The sequence below is a fragment of the Sturnira hondurensis genome, unplaced genomic scaffold (genome assembly GCF_014824575.4).
Source record: "Sturnira hondurensis isolate 20B ecotype Veracruz unplaced genomic scaffold, ASM1482457v3 Scaffold0022374, whole genome shotgun sequence".
In the NCBI taxonomy this organism is placed as follows: Eukaryota; Metazoa; Chordata; class Mammalia; order Chiroptera; family Phyllostomidae; genus Sturnira; species Sturnira hondurensis.
Genome location: NW_028095005.1, coordinates 106,962 through 128,746, shown reverse-complemented (window position 1 = coordinate 128,746; position 21,785 = coordinate 106,962). Strand labels below are relative to the sequence as shown.

Here is a 21,785-nt window from a genome sequence, read left to right as displayed (position 1 = left end):
TTTAATAAACAATCTCCCTCTCCTGCATTTTGGGAGGGGAGCAGGGTAGGCTCAAATGACAGGCCACTTTTTCTGTGTATGTGCATTTTGGTTCATTTTGTTTGGGGAATTTATGGTCCTTAAAAATTAAAGAGGCCCTTTCTGAAATGTTTGGGAGCTTTGAACTTAAACTTCTGTCAGGGTTATCAGACAAAGATGGTCTACCAGGGATGTCCAACCTATGGCCTGCGGGCCGGATATGGCCCAGGATGGCTATCAATGCGGCCCAACACAAAATTGTAAATTCTCTTAAAACCCTTTTTTTCTCATCAGTTTTTGTTAGTGTTTGTGTATCTAATGTGTGGCCCAAGACAACTCTTTGTTTTCCAGTGTGGCCCAGAGACAGCAAAAGGTTGGGCACCCCTGGCTGACTGTGGGATGGGCTATACAACCTTTTCTTTCATGTTTGAAAAATGTGTACATTTTCCAGTATACTGTAATAGATACACACATATACACAAAGAAACTTACAGATATCTTAAGGAAAAAAGAAGACAGGTATTCTTATTCAAATTGCTTTTATTATGCAGTTGAAATGCTATTAATTATAAACATCTAGTCTAGTTTCACATAAATGATAAAGTATAAGACTGTTAAAGACATGCATTGGGTAAGAATCAGTATTGGTACACACATATACTGGGATTTGGGTATGAAAACCATACATTGACGTAGTTAGAGCGGTCTCAAAATACCCTGCAGCTGAGAGTCCCAGGTGTTTCCTAATATAAATTGTGTTAGAAACAAGGCATCTACTTGGAGAACCAAATGCTGTAAGAGAAGAGGGAAGAGCTGTGGGCAAGAAAAACAGTGGATTTTTAGTCATATCTTAATGTTTAGTACCCGCCCATTGTAAGTGTGTTTTCCCATTAGAGTTTCAAACTTTTGAAAAAAGCATAACAATTCTTTAATAAAGGACTTGTTTATACTGTCATATATTTTTCTGATATTTGTAGGAAAAGGCTATCTTAGTTTTGTTTTGTGTATTTGTTTGCTTTGGATTTTCCATTATTTCTCAAAGAAGGAACTGTCCACATTATATTGTAGAAGAACAAAAACATTACGTGTAAACGTAATACATTCTTATTGCATTTTTATTATAATAAGTAGTCCTTTACAATTTGAAATAATCACTAAGCAGTACTGCATTTTTTGGTCTTCCTTGTATATTTTTCTTTCCTTGAATGGAACATCATTTCTTATTAGGATGCCTCAGGATAAATCTGGGAGAGACATAAAATTAAGATTTTATTTTTTCATATTTTATCTTTCTTTTAGCAAGTTAGTTCTTTTTAAGTATATGTGTAGCACATAAAATATATAAAAATGGAGTATTTTATGGTAAAACATAAATTACATTTTTCATGGGTGCCCATTTGGCTGACAAGCATTTGTTGAAAACATACAGTGTATGATATTTAATTGTGTCAAAAATATATTCTTTATTATGAGCCCTTTACTGGTTTTAACATTATGAACAAATATTATTCACAAAATGAACAATTGTTACCAAAGTTTTCATTGGAATTGTTTTTTCCCCCCTAAAACTCAAAATCTGTTAGCAGGAAATATGTAAAGTTACATGAATCCTCTCATCCACAATGGTTCCATCCATGAAAAAATAAATAATGCAGAAATAAATAGCTTTGTAGTAAAATATAAAGTTTTTCCCCCCTTTGTCAAATAAATAAATAGCATAACTTCAGCGTGCTGTGTTCCTTCCTGTGGCCCTAGTAAATGACTCTCCGCGCCGCCAGGAGGGTGTTCTTCAGAAGCATCGCCACTGTCATGGGCCCCACGCCTCCTGGCACTGGAGTGATAAAGCCAGCCTTCTTCTTGACAGCTAATGGAGGAAACAGAGAGTACTCTTAACCTCTAAATAATTTCTGAGAATTTTATATTTTTAAACATACTGAACCGTTAAAAGATAAACTGAGGCATTTGAACTATTTGAAAGGTTTATTTGACCATTTACGGATTGCAGTTGGGTGGTGCCAAACCAGCAGTGGTTAGGAGTTCCAATGATGAGAACTCAGGAGAGACTTTTAAATTTAAAAAAATTTAATTACAGTAGACATATAATATTATATTAGTTTCAAGTTGTACAAGATTGTAATTAGACATTTATATAACTTACAAACTGATTAGGCAGAGACTTTTACAGAGAAAACAGGGAGGCAAAGTCAGGAGATTATTGATGGGTAATAATATCAAACCTAGTTGGCTGTTTGTGACTGGTGGTCTTTAGGTTTTGATTTCATGACTTTGATGCATTTACAGGCTGAGACTTGGGTTTGCTTCCATGGGCTGCTGCTGCCTCACAGCCATCTCAGTCCACTGGCCCCCCCGTCTAATTAACTTAACAGAATACAGTAGATTGTTCTGCTTTACACGTATAACTCAAACAACCTCAAATTATGTTTAGAATGGAGTAGGCTATAACACATACACACTCACGTACACAAATGCCTCTGTGTATGATACCTAATGTGGATAAAGAAAAAACACAAAAAGGTGAAAACTCTAGATCGAACCTCCGTGCAACTCAGTTTGTTTCACATGATGAAGATCTACACACCATAACGAACTCTGCTACCTGTGATTCCAGCTCAGTGCTTCTACAATACTTGATATGGTCACATAGGAGAGCCAGGGTATAGACAGTTCAGCACTCACTATTTGGTAAATTGTAATATTCCTGTTACAATAATAGCATCATGTATGTGTAGATAATACATTCCAGTTCAAGTCTGATACAAATCACTAAATGTATTTGAATTACTGAGCACATACACATAGCCCTGTTCTGAAGCAGGAAGATGTTTCATCCAGGAATATACTAAAGGAAAATGGCAGAGAACTTCCAGCATGTTTTGTTTAAGAACATCTTCACCCCACAATATTACCGTTGAATGGCTCCATGCATCGGCCTGCTGATTTAGTGCTTCGCCATGTGAGGAAGAACAATCAGGTTTCCCAGACGACTCTTACAGAGTGAGCAGAGAGAATGCTTCTCTAATGTATAATGTGATATCATTAGTCACATGTTATTTAGGTGTACAGCCTTTTACAAGTTCGCTCCTATACGCTTCTACGTGAATCAAGATCAGATGTTTCCTACATCTTATTTATTATTTTTGTACAATTTATATTGCCTTCATGAAATATGGCTTATAAAATTTGCATTTACCTTAGCTGAAGGTAGCATACTGCAGTGATTGTTTTTTAAGTCACAGGAAAAGCAAAGGAATATTTTTTTATTTGCAGAAAAGTCCAAATAAGTTTAAAGATATCACACACACAAAAAAACCCCCAGCTAGGGTGTATCACGAATCTTCTCAGGCTATGCAACAACAACAACAAAATAATAAGATCACTGAGATTTGAAGGTAATATTTCAATCTTACTAAAAAGATTATCTATTGGAAGATGCCCTTGCCATATTTCCATCCAAAAACATACGGACCAGGTCCACAGCCAGTTTGTAAATAGCTATGAATTATTAGTCCTTCCTTCCCTTGTTCTAGCTATTCCTTCCACCTGGGATACTCTTTTATTACATCCAAATAAGAAACTCCTTGTCAGTCTTTAAAAGCTTATGAAATGTCACCTGTCTATAATTTTTTTCTCAAGATCTCACCCGTCCCACATGGAATGAAAAGTGCCACTATCTCTGTTTCCAGGAACTGCCTCCATTATGGAACTCACACTGCGTGCTGTTCCCTTAACTAGACACCAGTTCCCTTAACTTAGACCGCGCTGGGATGGAGTCTTCGTGGTGGTGGTGGTGGTGGTGGTGGTTGTCATCTTCAACCTTTGGCCTTCATGTACGTGCTACGTATCCATTATGTTTTGATAAAGTAAAATTAATTGCCCTTGAAAGTTAACATCTAAAATCAATTTGCAGGAATGTGTCAGTGGTTCTGACTGGATGCAAGCAATGTCCAAACAATTTAGTTCAAACGAATGTTCTGGAAAACTCAGGATACTCATTTTTCCTGAGAAGGACAAACTGCATTTTTCAGTTTTCAATAAATTGACTTGATGACATGAAGAACATCAAGGAATCATTTTTATGTGATTTAATGTCCAACTTCGAAAAGTAAAGTGGCTTGGAATTATGTGTATATTGAAAAAATAGTAATAACCAGAGCTACTATCAGTTGAGCCCCTGTTACTGGCCACGAGCTTTATATACATTATTTTAATAATATTTAATTATTTAACTAAGAAATAATTAAATATTTCTTCCTCCAGATGAGGAAGTGTGGTTCCCTGCAGTCACCGACGTAGAATTCTCCCATATAACAGAGACATCATTCAAAGCCAGGTTGGAAATGTTCTGGGACAGAATTCTACCTCAGCCCGATGCAGCTGCGTCGCCGTGACCTGAACAAGTAGAAAAGCCCTAACAGAGGCTCATGGGCCAGGAGTGAACTCCTTTCTCAAAGAGTTAGCAGGACACTCTGGAAAAAGGAACAAACAGGAAAAAGTTCTAATACAGTCATGTTCCTATAATGTTACTACGAGAACTCATAGCACATCACTTTTGGATGAAATCCGCCACTTCAGAGGACACAGCTGGCTTAGCAGTCTGAGTTGTTTACATCTTCGTCATCGGAACACATCAACCACTGGTCTGCTTACGCATCATGCCTCTTTTTTTTTTTACCAGCTTATGTTTTTTACAGCATGGTTACTATTGCATTCCTGTGCACAAAAAGTGACTTTGGGTAGAGGAAGAGAGAGTGTAAACGAGCTGTTGCACAAAATACCTTCCTTGGTGTCTGCACTTTTCCACAGTATACTGGTGGAAACAAGCACACATTAACTCTGGCCTACCTATCACATCACAGAATTGGAATACGAGGTGGGTGATGAGTCTCCTCCTGCTGGTGCAGGGCTTCCCTGGACGTTCATGAGTACGGAGTAGCATCACCGGAGCCCTGTCGACTATTAACTAGGCAGAAATTTATGATATCACTGTAAACATGCCTGCTTATTTAAATACTTGTTTCAGATATACTGTATCTTTGAAAGAAAGTGGAGAGATGAAAAAACAAAGTTTATAGATAGTTCTAGAAGGCAGGCAGCGATAAATTCCATTAAAAAAACATAAGGTCTCCTTTCCTTTGGATTTCATTTTCATGAGTCTATGTCTGAGAAAGGAATTCAAGGATGGGCAAAGGTAGGTTTACAGTTGTTCATATGGAAAATAATATAATACTAAATAACAATAATAAAAGAATAAACTGTGTTTCACATACTTACAACTGTACCCCTACTTTTGCCCACCCCTGGAAACATTTATTTACTGCTAACTAGTGTTAGTGTATTTACTCTTTGTCTCTTTGCATAAGGACTAGGATATGGAGGTAAGTGACTTCTCAAGAAAGGTAGGGGACTGCCACTGGCAAATGTCAGGGGGTACAGATGCCAACGCTTAGAAGAAATTCTCTAGTCTAATGACTTTGCACAACTATTTCACAGTTGTCCCAAGCAATGTGTTTATGAAGTATTAGAGGTGGCTTATGACTAAAATTAGTCATGTGAGAAAGAGTTAAATTCAGTGCATGTTTGCTACTCTAGAAAGCATCTCCCCCAATTATGTCTGCAGGAGAGTAAGTTAACAAGAATTATCTTTCACTGGCCAGTCTTCCCCTCAGGGTAGACAAGTGTTTGCACCAGCTTAGAGAAGATGATGTTTTCAAAGATTAATCCTATAATGTGTCGGGCAAAGGTGTTCTATATGCTCCATGGAAAAGAAATACAGAAGCATTTCAAGGCAGCAGCGTCCCTCAGTGACTTACTGTGTGTCTAGGTGTGAGGGAGTATATGTGTGTTTGAAGGAAAGCACCCAAGTTCTGCAAGGATGAGAATCAGATATTATCAAGATTGATATCAGCACTTCCAGGAGAGACTCAGAACAGGTATTTCAAAAACCAGGGTTAGATTCAATTTCATAAAGTCAATGTGATATTAGAGTTACTGAAACTTTTTGACAATGGAGGTGAATAAAATAATCATGAACTCCTGTTACCTGCATGGGACTTGCTCTAAGGAATGAGATTCAGATGAAAATGGCATGGTCATGTTTACAGTAGGTTTCTGAAAGTAAGAATATTTTGGCAAAGGCAACAATTAATGTGACAATTTATCTGAATGACCTCTCTATAAGCCCTGTAAAGTAAATTCTATAGATTTCACATGGTCAAACTCAAATTTAAAGGCTTGAGATAGGAATAATAGCAACGTCACACTGTCTAGGGGCTGTGCATATGAGGATTGAAGGTGTGTGCAGTCATTTTGACAACCTATTATTAGTCTCTTGGTTCCTGTCTCTACCATATCAGCCATATAACCCGCCACCAGATTTAGTGTTTAAAACACAGTTTACATCACTTCAGCTCATCCATATCTAATAATTCTTCATTGTCTCTAGGATAAAATATACATTCTTTGAAATGGTAATTAAGGTTTTTTCTACTCTGGCCCTACATCCTTGTTTTGCATTATCTCCTAATCCTTGCATATTTTCCCAACTCAATCATTCGCTGTTCCCACACATGCCACAAACCAGTCCAGATAGATTCACAACAAATGGAAAACATGAGAAAGACAGCCGCAGTCACTCTGCCTTGGAACTTAGAGTCCAGTTTGGAGATACACATTACAGACGTAACTGCCTAAATAATAGTTGAATAAGACTATAAAGTGTGCTACAAACAAAAGGTTTACTGCAATGTAAATGTGAGGATGACCCAATGAGCTTGAGCACTGCACACATATGTGGGGTTTGTCTATGTCAAGTTCAGAAACCTGAAGGATGAATTGAACTTTCCCAGGTAAAAGGAAGAGGTGAGCAGTAGACTGTGTTCTTAGTAGGGGGAACTGTGATAAAGGTGGAAACATTTTTCCTGCAGGTAGAAAGTAGCACAAACTCTTGGAAACACCACAAGAAGACCAGTGTGGTAGATACAGAGGAGTGAAGGGGGAGTGGTAGGAGATGAGGAGGAAAGCCCAGCTCGTGGAGAGCCTAGCAGGTAAGGCCGAGCATTTCAGATATTAACCTACGAGCGACAGTTAAAGCACTTCTAAAATTTGGAATATATATATATACATACACACACACATATATATACACAATATATATATATACACACACACACACACATAAAGTATATATAGTTAAAGCACTTCTAAAACTTGGAATATATATAAACACACACACATATAAAGCATATATAGTTAAAGCACTTCTAAAATTTGGAATGTGTATGTGTGTGTGTGTGTGTGTGTGTGTGTATGTATGTGTATATATGTATATACGTATATATATTCATTCTGAGGCAGGATAAGGTCAAATGCAGAGAAAACTACACTGCCTGTTCTGTGTTCGCACATTTCCTTAATGAAATTGGTTTATCTCCTGGAGTAGGGGGCAGGAGGAACACAAAAGTAATGACATGAAGTGAAATGTGCTAAGATTGGAAGAAGTTCTGGCACCTGCGCAAGCACCTCAAACAGGAACATCAGTCAGATACGGGGGTCAGAGAAATGCTTGCTTGTAAAGTGACAGGAAAAGCTTCAGATCTCACAAATGCATGAAAGGGTGAGAAAGGAGAGAATGCAACGTGGCCATAGTGAACGGTAAAAGTGAGGGAGGTTTGGACTTGACAACGAATCTTATGCATTGGAGATGCTTAAAGAGAAAGAAATTCTTTCTTATGACCAAAGAAAGAATGTGGTGAAAACAGAAGAGACGAAGCTGGGAGATGGTCCTGGGCTGCACGACCTTGAGGTGAGGGGTCAGAAAACAAGCTAGGCGACTGGCAGCTACAGTTACTGTGTTCAAGGTAAATAAGCTTTTAGGAAAGTCTTTTGTGAATGAGCTTGGTTATTTATATATTTAGTAATAGCAAGTTATGCAATATGGGAAATTGAAGAGAAATATGAGTGCTACTAAATAATTTTCAGAAGAAAATTAAAATAAAGGAGAAATCCGTATTGTACTTTCATTAAGTTTCAGGTTCTTGCATGTTATTAAATTATTACCCAGGAAATCCTTTTTCAACCTGGAAAATACATCTGATCTATTGTGTTGCATTTTCTCCACTATGGGGAGAGACACTTTTTTTCATGTTACTGACTTCAGATTTCTAAACGGAAAAATTAAGGCAGACTTGGCTTGACATCATTTTATTATTCTAGCTTAGTGACAAGCATTTTTCAAAGTCACCATAAGAACAACAGCTTTGGAGCAGAAGTCATTTCATGTTCAAAATTCAAGGTGATGATAAGGCTGATGGAAGAAACTAGGTGGTCAGTGTATGTCTGTGCCTCCCCAAAACCCAGGAGTGACACGTGGTCACAAAGTTTAGAACTATTTCTCAGGAACAAAACTAACAGCGACATAGGGGCATTAAGATGCCCTTTAGCCCTGGCTGGTGTAGCTCAGTGGATTGAGCACGGGCCTGCGAACCAGACGATCGCGGTTCGATTCCCAGTCTGGGCACATTCCTGGGTTGCAGGCCAATTCCTGGCAGGGGCCATTTCCCAGCAGAGGATGCAGGAGAAGCAACCATACACTGATGTTTCTCTTCCTCTACTTCCCTTCCCCTCTAAAAATAAATAAATATTTAAAAAAAAGATGCCCTTTAACAAGAGTAAAGGCAGAAGTATGTGATAATGAACCTTTTCTTACTGGGAACCCTGGGGGGTCTCTGGCTTGTGAGTTCTATGTCATTATTTCCCCTGGAAACTTGATGTTTGTGGGTTCCCGGGGCCTGACCATAATAACCCAAACTCTCACCAAACATACTCTGTGAGAAAACTCACTGATTCTCAGGCAGATGGTGCATTCCTGCTTCAGTACATTACATGCTACTCCAGACATATCCAATAATAGAATGTTCAGATGTACCTAAACAGAATTCATTTTTCTAGTGTGGTTTTCAATTGGTTTATTCTGGCAAAGTCAAAGAATATACTTGTGTTTTATAAATCTACTTTTGGGTGGAGGAAACTGATGTCTCGAGTTTCTGTAGGATTATTTCATTTTCCTTTCTATTCCGTCCAATTCTCTGTCACTTTGAAGGAAATACTCTATGGCCCATGTCCGATTCCCAACCGTGCTACAACTAACTTTTAAAACCAACTCCCTTCCTTGAAAGGAAAAGGGATCATTCTTTACCCGTGACAAGGCAGCAGAAAAACAATTTCCTCTCATGTAAATCTCAGCCTCCTACTATATGCATATATTTATAATTGTCTAAATTAAATGCTTGCAGAATTTTCCCATGCTTTTAAATGCAGGCAATTTAGACATGACCTTTAAAACGTATCCACTATAATGAAGGGGAGACAGGCTTCAGAATGAAGTACATGAATAACAACCAGAAAAACCTGTCTGGCATAGAGAAATAGTATGACTCAGGAGGTAATACGGAAAACACTCCACTTTCTCATATGGTCGGTATAAAAACGACACTTCAGCACATGATAAACCGGAGGGAGGAAAGCGCTCCTTGGCAAGTGAGTGGCTCGCCACTGAACTCTTGTCAGGCAGCAAGGAATCAGGGGCCCTAGAGGCAACTTACTGTGCTTTCTCTTACATTCCTCTGGTTGTCTGATTCCTGTGGTTTCTATAAGATTTCTACACACATTAGGACATTTATTATCATGGTGCCCTGTGGGGCAGTAATGGGACAGACAGGATTAATGCCCTAATGGGGTGAGTACAAGAGTATGACACTCTGATCCGCATTTCTATACAAATCGTATTGGCTTCATCAAGTTGGTGAGCTGTACTTATAAAGACTCCTTTCCTCTGTTTCCTATGCTATCTATATGTGTAGGGTGGCTAACCTTTTTTTTTTTGCTTTAGTTACTTTTCTCTTTGTATTAAATTAAAATATATTTATATACACACATACATATATGTGTATATATATATATATGTATGTATACCTGCTTTATAAATGTGAATATGTAAAAATACTTCTCATACCACTCAGAAGCATTTAATGGAGCCAAATAGTAAATGTGTCACCCCATGGACATTCAAAATTGCTCACCATGACCTCTGTGACCCACCAGTGGAAGCCCTTTTCTGACCATGGATTCTCTCAGCTATCGTTGCCAGTTTCCATGTTAGTGGTCAGGACTAGTGATCACTGCTATGATAGTTCTAGTATTCTAGCATGACTAAAAATGTCTTCCTTTCTTGCCTTTTTTAAAAAAAACAAAATCACCATTTACACCTGTCATTTTTCCCAATCCCTTCTCCTCGAGCCGCTCAGCATTCCCATCAGAGTGCGGAGTCTGCAAACTGCACAGCCTGTGGAGTGCCCTCTAATCTCTTGGCAGGGCCTTGATCTCAATAGTGTGCCATCACCCAAGATACTACGACATAATATTTCCCTCCCATAAATGCTTATATTTTAATATGAGGCCTTAAGAAACTGCAAAAAGCCCCCCAAACCTCATCATTAAGTGTAAGGAAAGGAGGAGGGCGTGCAGAGGACCCAGGCACGGCTCTCGCTCTTGTGGATGTCCTTTCTGTGCTTCAACTTTCCCTCTTCGCTGTAAGAGTAGATCATTCAATGTCACATGCATCACACTAAAAAGAGAATCTCCAAAGCGGACCTGACTTCAAAGACCTCAACTTCAGAAGGAGCATCTGTGCATGCTGTAAGAACAGGGAAGACGGGCTGCTCCCTGCCGACGGGGTCTCACAGTGACCGTCAGTGGTCCCATCCATGTGTGAAACGACCCATGTGGGCCCTCTGCTCACAGTGACAGCAACGGCGTCTCTCATGGAGGCTGCTGCAAATCTCCATCAGCTTTTTCAGAAAGACCGGATGAGATCACCTCGGGGATGAGGTCGACCCTTAGGCTAAAGCTCCACTTTGGGGCTACCTTGTAGTCATCTACCAGAATTAGTTGATATTTTGAGTCAGACTGAGCAACCATATTTTGGGGGACTGAATGTTTGTGGTCCCCCCAAATTCACATGCTGCAAACCTTACTTCCAAGTGACAGTGTTAAGGAGGTGAGACTTTGGGGAGGTGATTAAGTCATGAGAGTGGAGCCCTCAAGAATAGGATTAGTGCTTTTATTAAAAAACAAACAAACAAACAAACAAAAACAGAGAGAGCTCTCTCTTTGTGTCATGTGAGGATAGAGTGATAAATTGGCTATCTGCAACCCAGATGTGGGTGCTCACCACAACCTGACTACGAGGACATCCTGACCTTGGACTTCCAGCACCCAGACTGTAAAAAATAAATGCTTGTTCTTTACATTGATAAGGCCAAGGTGATTTATTATACTAGCCCAAACTGACTAAGACACATATCATCAAATTAAATAATTCACACTGACAACTGAGTTGGTATGGAGTGACTTTAATTTGTCTTTTTTATAATACTGTAAAATTCTATGAAGGTGATAGAGTTAAAAAATTGCCCAAGTTCCTTAGAGATTGGTAATGTACTCTTATTCTTCCATCTTGTACCATATACAGTGGGGAGTAAATAGTGCCAAAACCACTTCCAAAAAACCTTGCTTTTACATATAATCTAGAGAATACATGTTCTGAGAGATCAGGAACTTTGTCTCTCCTGTGCATGGCTATAACGCAGCACCTTGAAGGTGTGCTGTGTGAGAAATATGGGCCGAGTGAATCAGCAAATGACTCAATGGATGTATCATTATTAGATCTGGACTGTTGAAGACCAATAACTTGTTTGATGTTACCTTTAGTAGGAGTTTTGTCTCCACTAAGACAACTTTAAATAATTATTTCTGTAAGAGTAATACTGGGGATTTACAAGTACAGAGGATGGTTATAAAATGAGCAATGCTGGGACAAGATGGCTGAGACCAGGTGGGGGATGGAGATACAAAAGAAATGTAGGACAAGAAGTTTATGTGGGCATACAAGTTAGTGAGGAATAACTCATTAAAAGTTCAAGGTAGTATAGGGTTCAGAGAAAGAGTGGGTCAGATGAGATCTGCTGTAGGAGCTGGGAGAAGATGGGGATGAGTACGAGTGCTTTAACATTTATGCATAAGACTGTTGGGTGAAGAACAGACTTGACCAGGAGAGAGCCGAGGCCAGGAAGGTAGTGAGGAGCAGGCTGGTAACTGAACTGTGAAGTGATGTATTACTGGATCTACAGTAGGAATGGAGAGAAAAGTGACTAGTGTGCATGCACTCACACACACTTGCACTGTTTTCCACCAGCCATCATGCTCAGCAAGTCACATGCATCAGCTCATGTGAGGTGATTACTTCATTTAACCTTCAAAACAAGTTTATAAGATAGGCATTATTATCTCAGTTTTCAGATGATAAAATCAAGTCTTAGAGAGGTGAAGCGATTTGCCTAATTGTTTTAAGCAACAGAGAGCTAAGATCCCATCCTCCGCCAGCCTGACTCCATATCTTTTAGGAAAGGTTGGACATGATATAAAAAGAGCACGGAGTGCAAGGTGACTCTCAGACTTCAGATGTAGGGCACTGTGCATATACAAGACATCTGGAGAAGCAACTGTGATGAAAGAGGAAATTTAAATGCAAACTGCTTTAAAAGCACTCCAAAGGTTTTAGTTCCAGTTCCAGTACTTTCTCAGAATAGCACTGGGCTTCTATCTAATTCAAGACCCGCTTTTGTTCTCATGTTTTAACTGCTGGGTTACAAGTTTGAAGAATAATTTTGACCAAATGGCATCCTACATTATAGGGTTCCTTTGCTGTAGATTTTCTGTTCGGTGGAGATTCTTTGGAAGAATTCAAGGCAAGGCTCTAGCCATTTGGATCACAACTGTTTACAATCTCATGCTTCCTTCATTTAACAACGTTGGGCTTTTTAAGAACGAACGGCTTTTTGTAATTTTTCCTCTTTGCCTTTGATTTGCAGGCCCCTCCACTTGTAAAGAGCCTTCCCAGTGCCCACTCTCCACCTAATACACTCAAATGTAGGTGAATTTCATCAATCACCACAGACTCATCTCAAAAGTATTCTGGAACTGGCACCTTCACTCCTGCTCATTGGAAAATTCTTACAGTCATTATTGATTCTTCTCTTTTTTTATCTAATCATTTACCCAATCATTCTAACTTTCCTTTTAAATTATCTCTACCATCTCACCATGTCTTAACACCTCCATTCCTTCCCAAGCTGGCCCACACCCACTTTGGGTAATTTCTCACCTAGGTAATTACAATAGCCTCCTGACAGGTACCCTACTTATACCCTTACTTCTCTATGGTGTATCTGCCATTCAGTAGCCAAGGTGGCACTGTTAAAGTACAAGTCGACTTATTTCTTTCCCCCCAATCCTCCAATGGCTGTCCATAACACTTGGAATAAAATCTCAATTCTTTTCCATGGTCCATGGGCCCTACACGATCTGGCACCCCTGACGCTACCTCTGTAACTGCACCAGGAATGCTGCCTTTCACGTTCTTCACACTTGTTGCTCCAGGTGCCTGATACCTCCTCTCCCACGTATCCACACAGTCTCTCCCTCCTTCTGCTCAGGTCAGCAGTGGGCCTTCCTTGACCATCCTTTCTAAACAATGTCACTCCATAATTCTCTAATCCTCTTATCTTGTTCTATTTTTGTAACACTGAATACTTCCTAATATTTTATACAAACATGTACTGGTATGTATTTGTTTATTTTTTGCCTCCTCCAACTGGAAGGTAAGCTATGTGTGGATATGAACTTTGCCTATTTAGGTCACTATTGTGTCTGAAGTTCCTATAGCATTGCCTTCCTGCATCCCAGCCCCAAACCTCGCTCTGGCTTCCAGGGGTTCCTACGAGGGCCATGGGCAGCCCCTACTCCTCCCACTGACCTCCTCAGCTCTGTCTGCAAAGGGGTGTTGTGAGAGGTCAGAGAAGACCCTGGCTCTCTACTGTGCCTGGAGTTATGGTTCAGGAAGAAACTGCTAATAGGAGGTGGGCTCAGCTGTGTGTCCCCTCTAAGGCATGGGGGCATCACATTCCTGGTGCAGTTTAAGAAAACAGCTAATTACAGGCCGGAAAGTAGATGGACAAACTAGCTCAGTCTCTTTTCCTTTCCTTTTCTGGGGAAGCTAGGCTAAGGACCCTCTTTCCCTCCCTATCTAGGACTGCCCCCTCCTCATCTACACATCTCTCCCCAAGTTCAAGCACAGACTCCATCATGAAATCTGACCTCCCTGGTCACTCAGTTGAGCTGGTGCTGGTCTTGCATCCCCCTCTCACCTGTGGCCTGAAGGGTGAGGTGACCCAACTTCAGGAGGGCACCGTCCATGGGAGGGTGCCTTGCAGTAGTGTCATGTAGAACCCCACAGGAGTACCCAAAGGGCAAAGAGGGCATTGAGGAGCAGAGAACCAGGAGAGAGTCCCGCCCCCACTGTGTCCCAGCCCAGAATGAAAATCTCGTGCACTATGTGTTTTTTTAAATTGAGATATAATTGACATATAACATTGTGAAGTTTTAAGATGTGCAACCTGTTGATTTGTTAACTTATGTATTGAAATGTACAAATACATCTTTTGTTAATACTACTATCATGTCACATAATTATTATTTATTTTTGTGCTGTGAACAATTAAGATCTAGTATTTCAGCAATGTTGAAGTTTATAACACAGTATTACTGACTATAATCACTACACTGTGTAGTATTAGATCTCCAGAATTTATTGTACAGGTTTGTACCATTTAACATCTCAATCCTACTACACCCAGCCCCTGGTAACCGCAATTCTACTCTCTGTTTCTATAGTTCAGCTTTTTTGATTCCACATGTATGTGAGATCATACAGCATTAGTCTTTCTCTGGCTTCTCTCACTAGGCACAATGCCCTCAAGGTCCATCTATGTTCTCACAAATGGCAGGATTTCCTTCTTTCTCATGGCTGAATAATTCCACTATATTTATTTTTATCTCTCTATATTTATCTGTCTATCTCCTATCTTTTTTATTCATTCATCCATTGAGGGACAGTTAGAGTGTTTCCAAATCTTGGCTATTGTGAAGAATATTTCAATAAACATGGAAATGCAGATATTTTTTCAATATCCTATTTTCATTTCCTTTGGATAGATATTAAGAAATGGGAAAACTAGATCATAAAATCAACTTACACATATCAGTTGTATTTTTATACAATGACAATGAAATATATAAAAATGAAATTTAAAAACTTTCCCATTTATAATAGCATCAAAAACAATAAAATAGTAAGAAAGAAATTTAACCAAGGAAAAGAGCAATCTATATAGTGAAAACTATATGACATTAATAAAAAAATGAAGAAATCACAAATGGAAAGATATCTTGTGTCCATGGATTGGCAAAATTAATATTGCTAAAATGTTCATACTGCCCAAAGCCATCTATAGATTCAATGGAATCACTATGAAAAATTCCAATGATATTTTCCATAGAAATAGAAAAAATAATCCTAAAGTTTGAATGAAACCACAAAAGAATCTGAGTAGCCAAAGCAATCCTGAGAAAAAAGAACAAACCTGGAGACATCACATTTTCTGATTTCAAACTATACTACAAAGTTGCAGTAATTAAAACAGCATAGCAGTGGCATGAAAACAGACACATGGACCAATGGAACTGCATAGAGTTATGCAGTTATGCAAAATATAAGGAAAATGCTCCTCGACATTGGTCTTGGCAACGACTTCTTGAATATGACATCCAAAACATAAGCAACAAAAGTGAAAATCAACAAATGGGACCACATCAAACTAAACAGTTCCTGTACATTAAAGTAAACAAAAAAATTAAAAGGCAACCTACAGAATTGGAGAAAATATTTGTAAATCATATATGTTTAAGGGGTTAATATCCAAAATACATAAATATCTCATACAAGCCAATAACAATCCAATTAAAAGATGGGCCAAGGAACCAAATAGATTTTTCCAAAGAAGGCATCCAAATGGCCAGCAGGTACATAAAAAGATACTGAACATCACAAATCATCAGGACAAAACCAATCAAAACCACAACGAGATATTACATCATACCTGACAGAATTCTTATTATCAAAAAGACAAGAGGTAAGTGCTGGCCAGGATGTAAATAAAAGGAAACCATTGTGCACTGTTGGAGGTATTGAAAACTGGTGTAGCCACTATGAAAAACAGGCAATTAAAAATAAGCAATTAAAAATACACAAGCAATTAAAAATACAACTACCACAAGCAATTAAAATACAACTACCATGGGATCCAGCAATCCCACTCCTGCCTCTATGTCCATGGGCTGTCTTCTACCAGCAGGTAACTTGCTCCACCCAGACAGGCATACACACAAAAACCTTAGTACTCAAACCAGAAGATGTGCAAAGCCTCGAGGGCCCTGTGCAGCTCTGGGCCCAGGGACAGAAACCAAGGCTTTTTTGTAGGCTGGTCCCCAGTTTCTGAAAGTATGATACAGGCCTCTTTGCCTTGGACTGCCTTAAAGGGCCACTGCCCCGACGACAGGGAACTTTGTGGACCATGCCAGGACTGGCCCTTAGTCTTCAGGAGCACCTCCAGGCAGCAGCAGTAGCCCAGTCTCCCAAGGTGGGGGTCCTGGACTCGGAGCAGACTCCTACCCTGTGGCCCATGTACCCACTAGTTCAGCTGTGGCTGGCCTGTCCCCTGTTATACCCTATCTGTTCAGCATCAACCCCGACCTGGCCCGGGACATTCCATACACGTCCAAATATATACATGTGCATACATTTGCCTTCAGTAAATTCCTCTGGCTGTATATCAAGAATCCTTTAAATGGCAAATGGAGGCATTGTCAACATCCCATGGTCAGCTATTTCAATTTCACTTTCAGTATCATCACTGTTCATTTCTTTGCTGGCAATCCCCTCTTTCCACGGTATGTTTTTTGGAAAGAAAGGTCTATCACTGGGGGATGAGGAGTCAACAAAACTGTACACTTTGTTATCTGAGCTGAATGTGCCATGACCAATCGCCAACAGACTTTGAGAGAAGGGATATGATTGGTCACAGATGGTCATGCACATTTGTTATTTGCATAATGATTTTTGAACTGAGGATCTAGCAAAGAAGTTTGCAGTGCATGCAATTACAGTTAACATACCACAAGGACTGATATTCAAGCCACTTTGTTGGGGAACTGCTGTTATTAAGCTCAGCTGTGGTAACTGAAATCCCTGTGTATCAGAACCAAGCAAACTGAGGACTACTGTACACAAATATCATTGTCCAGGTGCTTTTCAAACTTGCTGTTATACATCTCCTGGCGGGGGGTAGAGGGTGGAATAAAAAAGTAACTCCACATCTCCAAAAGGAAAGTATTAACCAAATGAAGTACAAAAGAGTGGAGATGACAGAGGGTACAGATGACAAGAGTCTGGCTGTGAACAAATGATGCTCCATGACTATGTCATCTCAGGCAAGATGCCAGGGGTAAGAATTAAATGAATGATTTATGTAAGAGGATGAGAATAGTACCACACACTGAAAGCATTCTCAAACACTGGCTACGAAGCGCAAATCCCAATGACTAAGATAGTGTTCCCATGTAGGAAAGCCTCTCACACTTCCCTTGCCCTCAGTATAATTTTCTTCCAGATTTGCCTGCATCCTCTTTAAGAATATTGGCAAATTTGCAGTTGAGATGCTGAGGTGACAGGGAATTGTTGGAGCGGGGAACAACAATTATTTCTCTCTCTGTCACCTCTAGTCCTGACCACCACACAGTGCTGCCAGCCCAGATGGGGCTGTTCAGTCTGTTCTATTCTGGTCTCAGGAGGGGAAATAAGGAAGATGGAAGGGAATGGAGCAGTGGGGCATAAAGAGAGCAGGGAACCCCAGTAGATGGAGGAAGATGTGCTCTGAGAGGAATTATGTCTAAATCAAAACAAAAACCTGACATTAATGTCAAAAAGAAATATTTAGGGTGTTTTTATGTCTCCTTTTTGTCATGAACTGGTGATGGGACCCTTACCAACTGGTGATGGGACCCTTACCAAACATCTTTTTAGAGAGACGCCGGTTTCAAAACTGAGGCCAAACCATCTAACAATGAAGAAGAGTACAACCAGGCATCTGAATTTTCTTACAAATAAAATAGATAAAATGACTCCTGGTTTAATACATCACTAAATTTGCAGCCATTTACATATTTCTAATATTTCCCTAATGGGGCCATTATTCTTCAAAAAATCATTCCCATCCAAATCATCTACTTGAAATAGGTTGTCCTATTTCCTTTACGAGTAGACCGAAGATTCCTGCAAGAACAATTTACTTCAGCACTTGATTTCATCTACATCCCTTTTGTTAATCTGGGTTATAGTTATAGCGAAACTGTCACCAATACAAAGCAGCCACACTTCCCCTGTGGCAATTAGCAGCCAAGTGCTACCTATAAGTTTTGTGGCATAACGCAAGTTCAAGTTCCTCCCTCTCAGCCAAGAGATCATCCCTCACCTCGGGTTAAGTCCTGAGGAACAACCTGAAGACCGACATGCCAAAACCTACCTCTTGCCTGCTCCTCTGGGTGGCTGAGTCATGGCCCAGATGGCAAGGTCTCCTTTACTAAGTCCAGGTCTTCCTTACGGCTCTTCCTCCAGGAACCAGTAGTGTGGCAAGAGTAATGTTACCAATCACGTGGGGGTATTTTATGATAGGATCAGAAAAATCTGATCTTCCAAACATTTTGGGGGTTCTTCCAGCCATTTGGTAGCACTGAGTTGAATGTACAAGACACACGAAGCATTAGGGCTAGAAGGAGCCGTTAGTACCGCTTGATAACAACCCGATGCCTGCAAAGCTCCTGGGCTAGAACACTAGTCTAAAAGCATCTCTTCAGACTCCCAGACCAATGCTCTTTCCTGTTCACATCATATCTTCTTTCTATTCATCATTTCCCTTTTATTTCATTATGTACTTAGATACATAACCACAAATTACTGTAATAGATTCTACCAAGTGCAGTAGGATGCAACCTGAAGTACATATATATGTGTGACTGAGCAGATGCATTCACCCTGAAATGCTCATTTTCAAATATTTTCAGAATAGCCTCATGAGCAAAAAAACCTTCTTAGCTAAGCATAAGAGTATGCGGTAGTGAACTGAGACCAGCAAACTCTCCTATAACAGAAGGATCTTATTAGATGTGATAAACTACTGGGTAAGGTTGTCCCACGGCACAATCAAGGTTATGAACTAAAAATATCCCGGCTTTTCTTTCTCAAGCTCATTATCCTTGTTGTCTGTGTCCCCTGGATGCATCGTAAGTGTGGCAATTTTCACAAGAAATGCATGGTAACTATAATCTGTCAAGAAGCAATGACAGCGCAAAAAATAAGAAATAAAGTCAAGGCTTGAAATATATTCTCACCTTTTCAAGTTGAGATATTCAAATAAATTATTGATACCTAATATTAGTGATTGAATCTAAACAACGAAATAAAGAAATGAGGTCATTTCCCAAAGAGATCAATGTGTACACATAATGAACATATATGCAGAAAGACACACATGTGCACTCGGAGAGCCACCCTGCTACACTGGAAGCGCCATCCCCGGCAGGGAGTCTGTGGGTGGCATCCTGGGAGGGCAGCAGTGTGCTCTTTGGTAAGACCCACCTGTGCCTTGCTCTCATGCTGTCCTTGGAAGGTATTGTTGCATATACGCATTCTCAGGTTTTCCTTTTTTTCCCTTTTCTTTTCCCTCAGAGGAAAGAGGTGCAACGATTTATAACTTAATAATGCCCCCATCAAATGGGAAGTTTCACTTTCTACCAAAACATGAAAAACTGAATGTTTCTTTACCATTACTTATGAAAAATGATATAATTTGTTACCTTCAAAATCCACATCTCCAACTAATTTTGTCTTTTCTGTCACTGGGTCACGGACATAATTGATTCCAACATCAATTACAGCAGCACCTTCTTTAATCATATCAGCTGTAATCAACTTCGGAATACCTGGAAGCAAAGCAGAGTTGTAAAACAATCTGGACAATTCTTAAACTTGGTCATGAGTACAGCACAACAAAGGTTTATACATCTAATGATTTTGTTGTCATGGCTTTAAAAAATATACAACACCCACTGTTCTTAACTGTACTGGTTATTTCTGATCAGAAGAACAAAGCTAGCACGTGTGTGCTTCTGTGCATAGAATCCGCGGGCATTTACCCTTTTACCTACGAGACTGTCCACCAGACGTCTCCAAGCGGACACGTGCTGGGGCAGCACTCTTGAGTCTTTCACGTACAGCACGAGGCGTTGGGAGGTTATGGAGATGGATGAGCCTCCTGCTGAGGTTCAGTGGACTGGAGTGGACTGGAGTGGGGTGAAAACAACTCAGAAATTCAAAGCAGACAAAAGGAAGAGGGGGAGGGAGGAGGAAAAAATAAAAAAATAATGATGATAACAATTCATATTCCTCCATGTTGTGGTGAGCTGTAGAGTGTTATACCCATATTCCAAATATGAAGCGCTATCATGAGCTTTCCTTTTAATTTTTCTTGATTTCTCTAAGATATAGTAAACTTTACTCACTATTTCTCCATTTCAGTTTGAAAGATAGCTTTATAGAGATCTTATGTCACCATCTATTTTCTGTATTTTCAAATTTTATTTCAAGTACAACAATACTAGAAAATGGCTAATGTTCCAGAGTTTTTTTGAGATAAACATAAAGATCACTATAATCTTGACATACAAAGATAAGCATATTTTGATTGTATTCCGTTCTAGGATTTCAAAATATTTATGTATTACATGTAAAATAGGATCTGTAATTTTGTTTAGATTGTGCCTCACTAGGCATATCTTACCACTTTGTCATTAAAATTAAATTGTGAATATTTTTCCATTTCATCAATTATTTAAAACTTAAAAAACTGCATGAAATAATTTATTATGGTAATCCCCATGATAAATTATTAAATCCTGCATTCTGTCCAATATTTTGTTTTATGAATAATGCAGTGATCATCATTTATGTTCAGGAAACTCCAGATGATTTCTTAACTAAAGCATCAAACTGAACAAAATTTTTCACTGAACTCATACATGTGATGGAAAAACTTGAATTAGTGGGAAACCCCTGTTGGTGCAGTCGAAGCTGTTTAAATAACCTATTTTAAAATTGTTGATCACTGCATCTGTAATGTCTATTGAGGTCTTCCATGAAGGGTATTTGTCAGTGCCACTTTCAAAATTTTTATAAAGAACTTAGAAGAACATGTTGGTATTGGGATGGTTATCTTATCCTTGTCATCCTCCAGGTCCATTTTCCACACCTCTCTGATTGATGCCAGGACTGAGGCTGATCCTTACAGAGGTCTAGTGGGCTTCCTATTACCCTGGAAACCCTGTTACAGTGGTGAGAACTAGCTCAAGCCAGCCTGCTGGAGGACACAAGTCCTGGCGAGGAGAGCTGAATCGCTCCCCCTGAGGCCGTCCTAGACCAGTCAGGCTCCAGCCACCTCTGGCTGAAGGTGGATGCTGGAGCATGTAGTCAATCAAGATCAGAAGGAACAAGTCAAGGTCGCCATAACTGGCCCACTGAACCATAAGACATGTGAGATTTTTTTCAAAAAGGTGGTTATTTAAAGTGACTTTTTTTACACAGCAAAAACTGCATAGCCAATATTCACAAATGACACAAAATTGAATAGAATAGCTAAAAGGTAGCCACTTTGGAATAATGGACAATAAGTAGCATGAATTTA

At 39.5% G+C, this 21,785-nt stretch overlaps 1 protein-coding gene across 1 annotated transcript in view; it reads right to left on the bottom strand.

Moving 5' to 3' along the window:
* Window positions 1-1,378: 1,378 nt before the first annotated feature.
* MTHFD2L (methylenetetrahydrofolate dehydrogenase (NADP+ dependent) 2 like) overlaps window positions 1,379-21,785 on the bottom strand; it is a 96,883-nt gene continuing 76,476 nt past the window's right edge. Inside the window, exons 7-8 of the mRNA XM_037035506.1 lie at window positions 19,903-20,028; window positions 1,379-1,882 (exon numbers count right to left, since the gene is read on the bottom strand). Coding sequence (XP_036891401.1) covers window positions 1,770-1,882; window positions 19,903-20,028 — 239 coding nt within the window. The 3' untranslated portion in view covers window positions 1,379-1,769. The remainder of the gene's footprint in view (window positions 1,883-19,902; window positions 20,029-21,785) is intronic.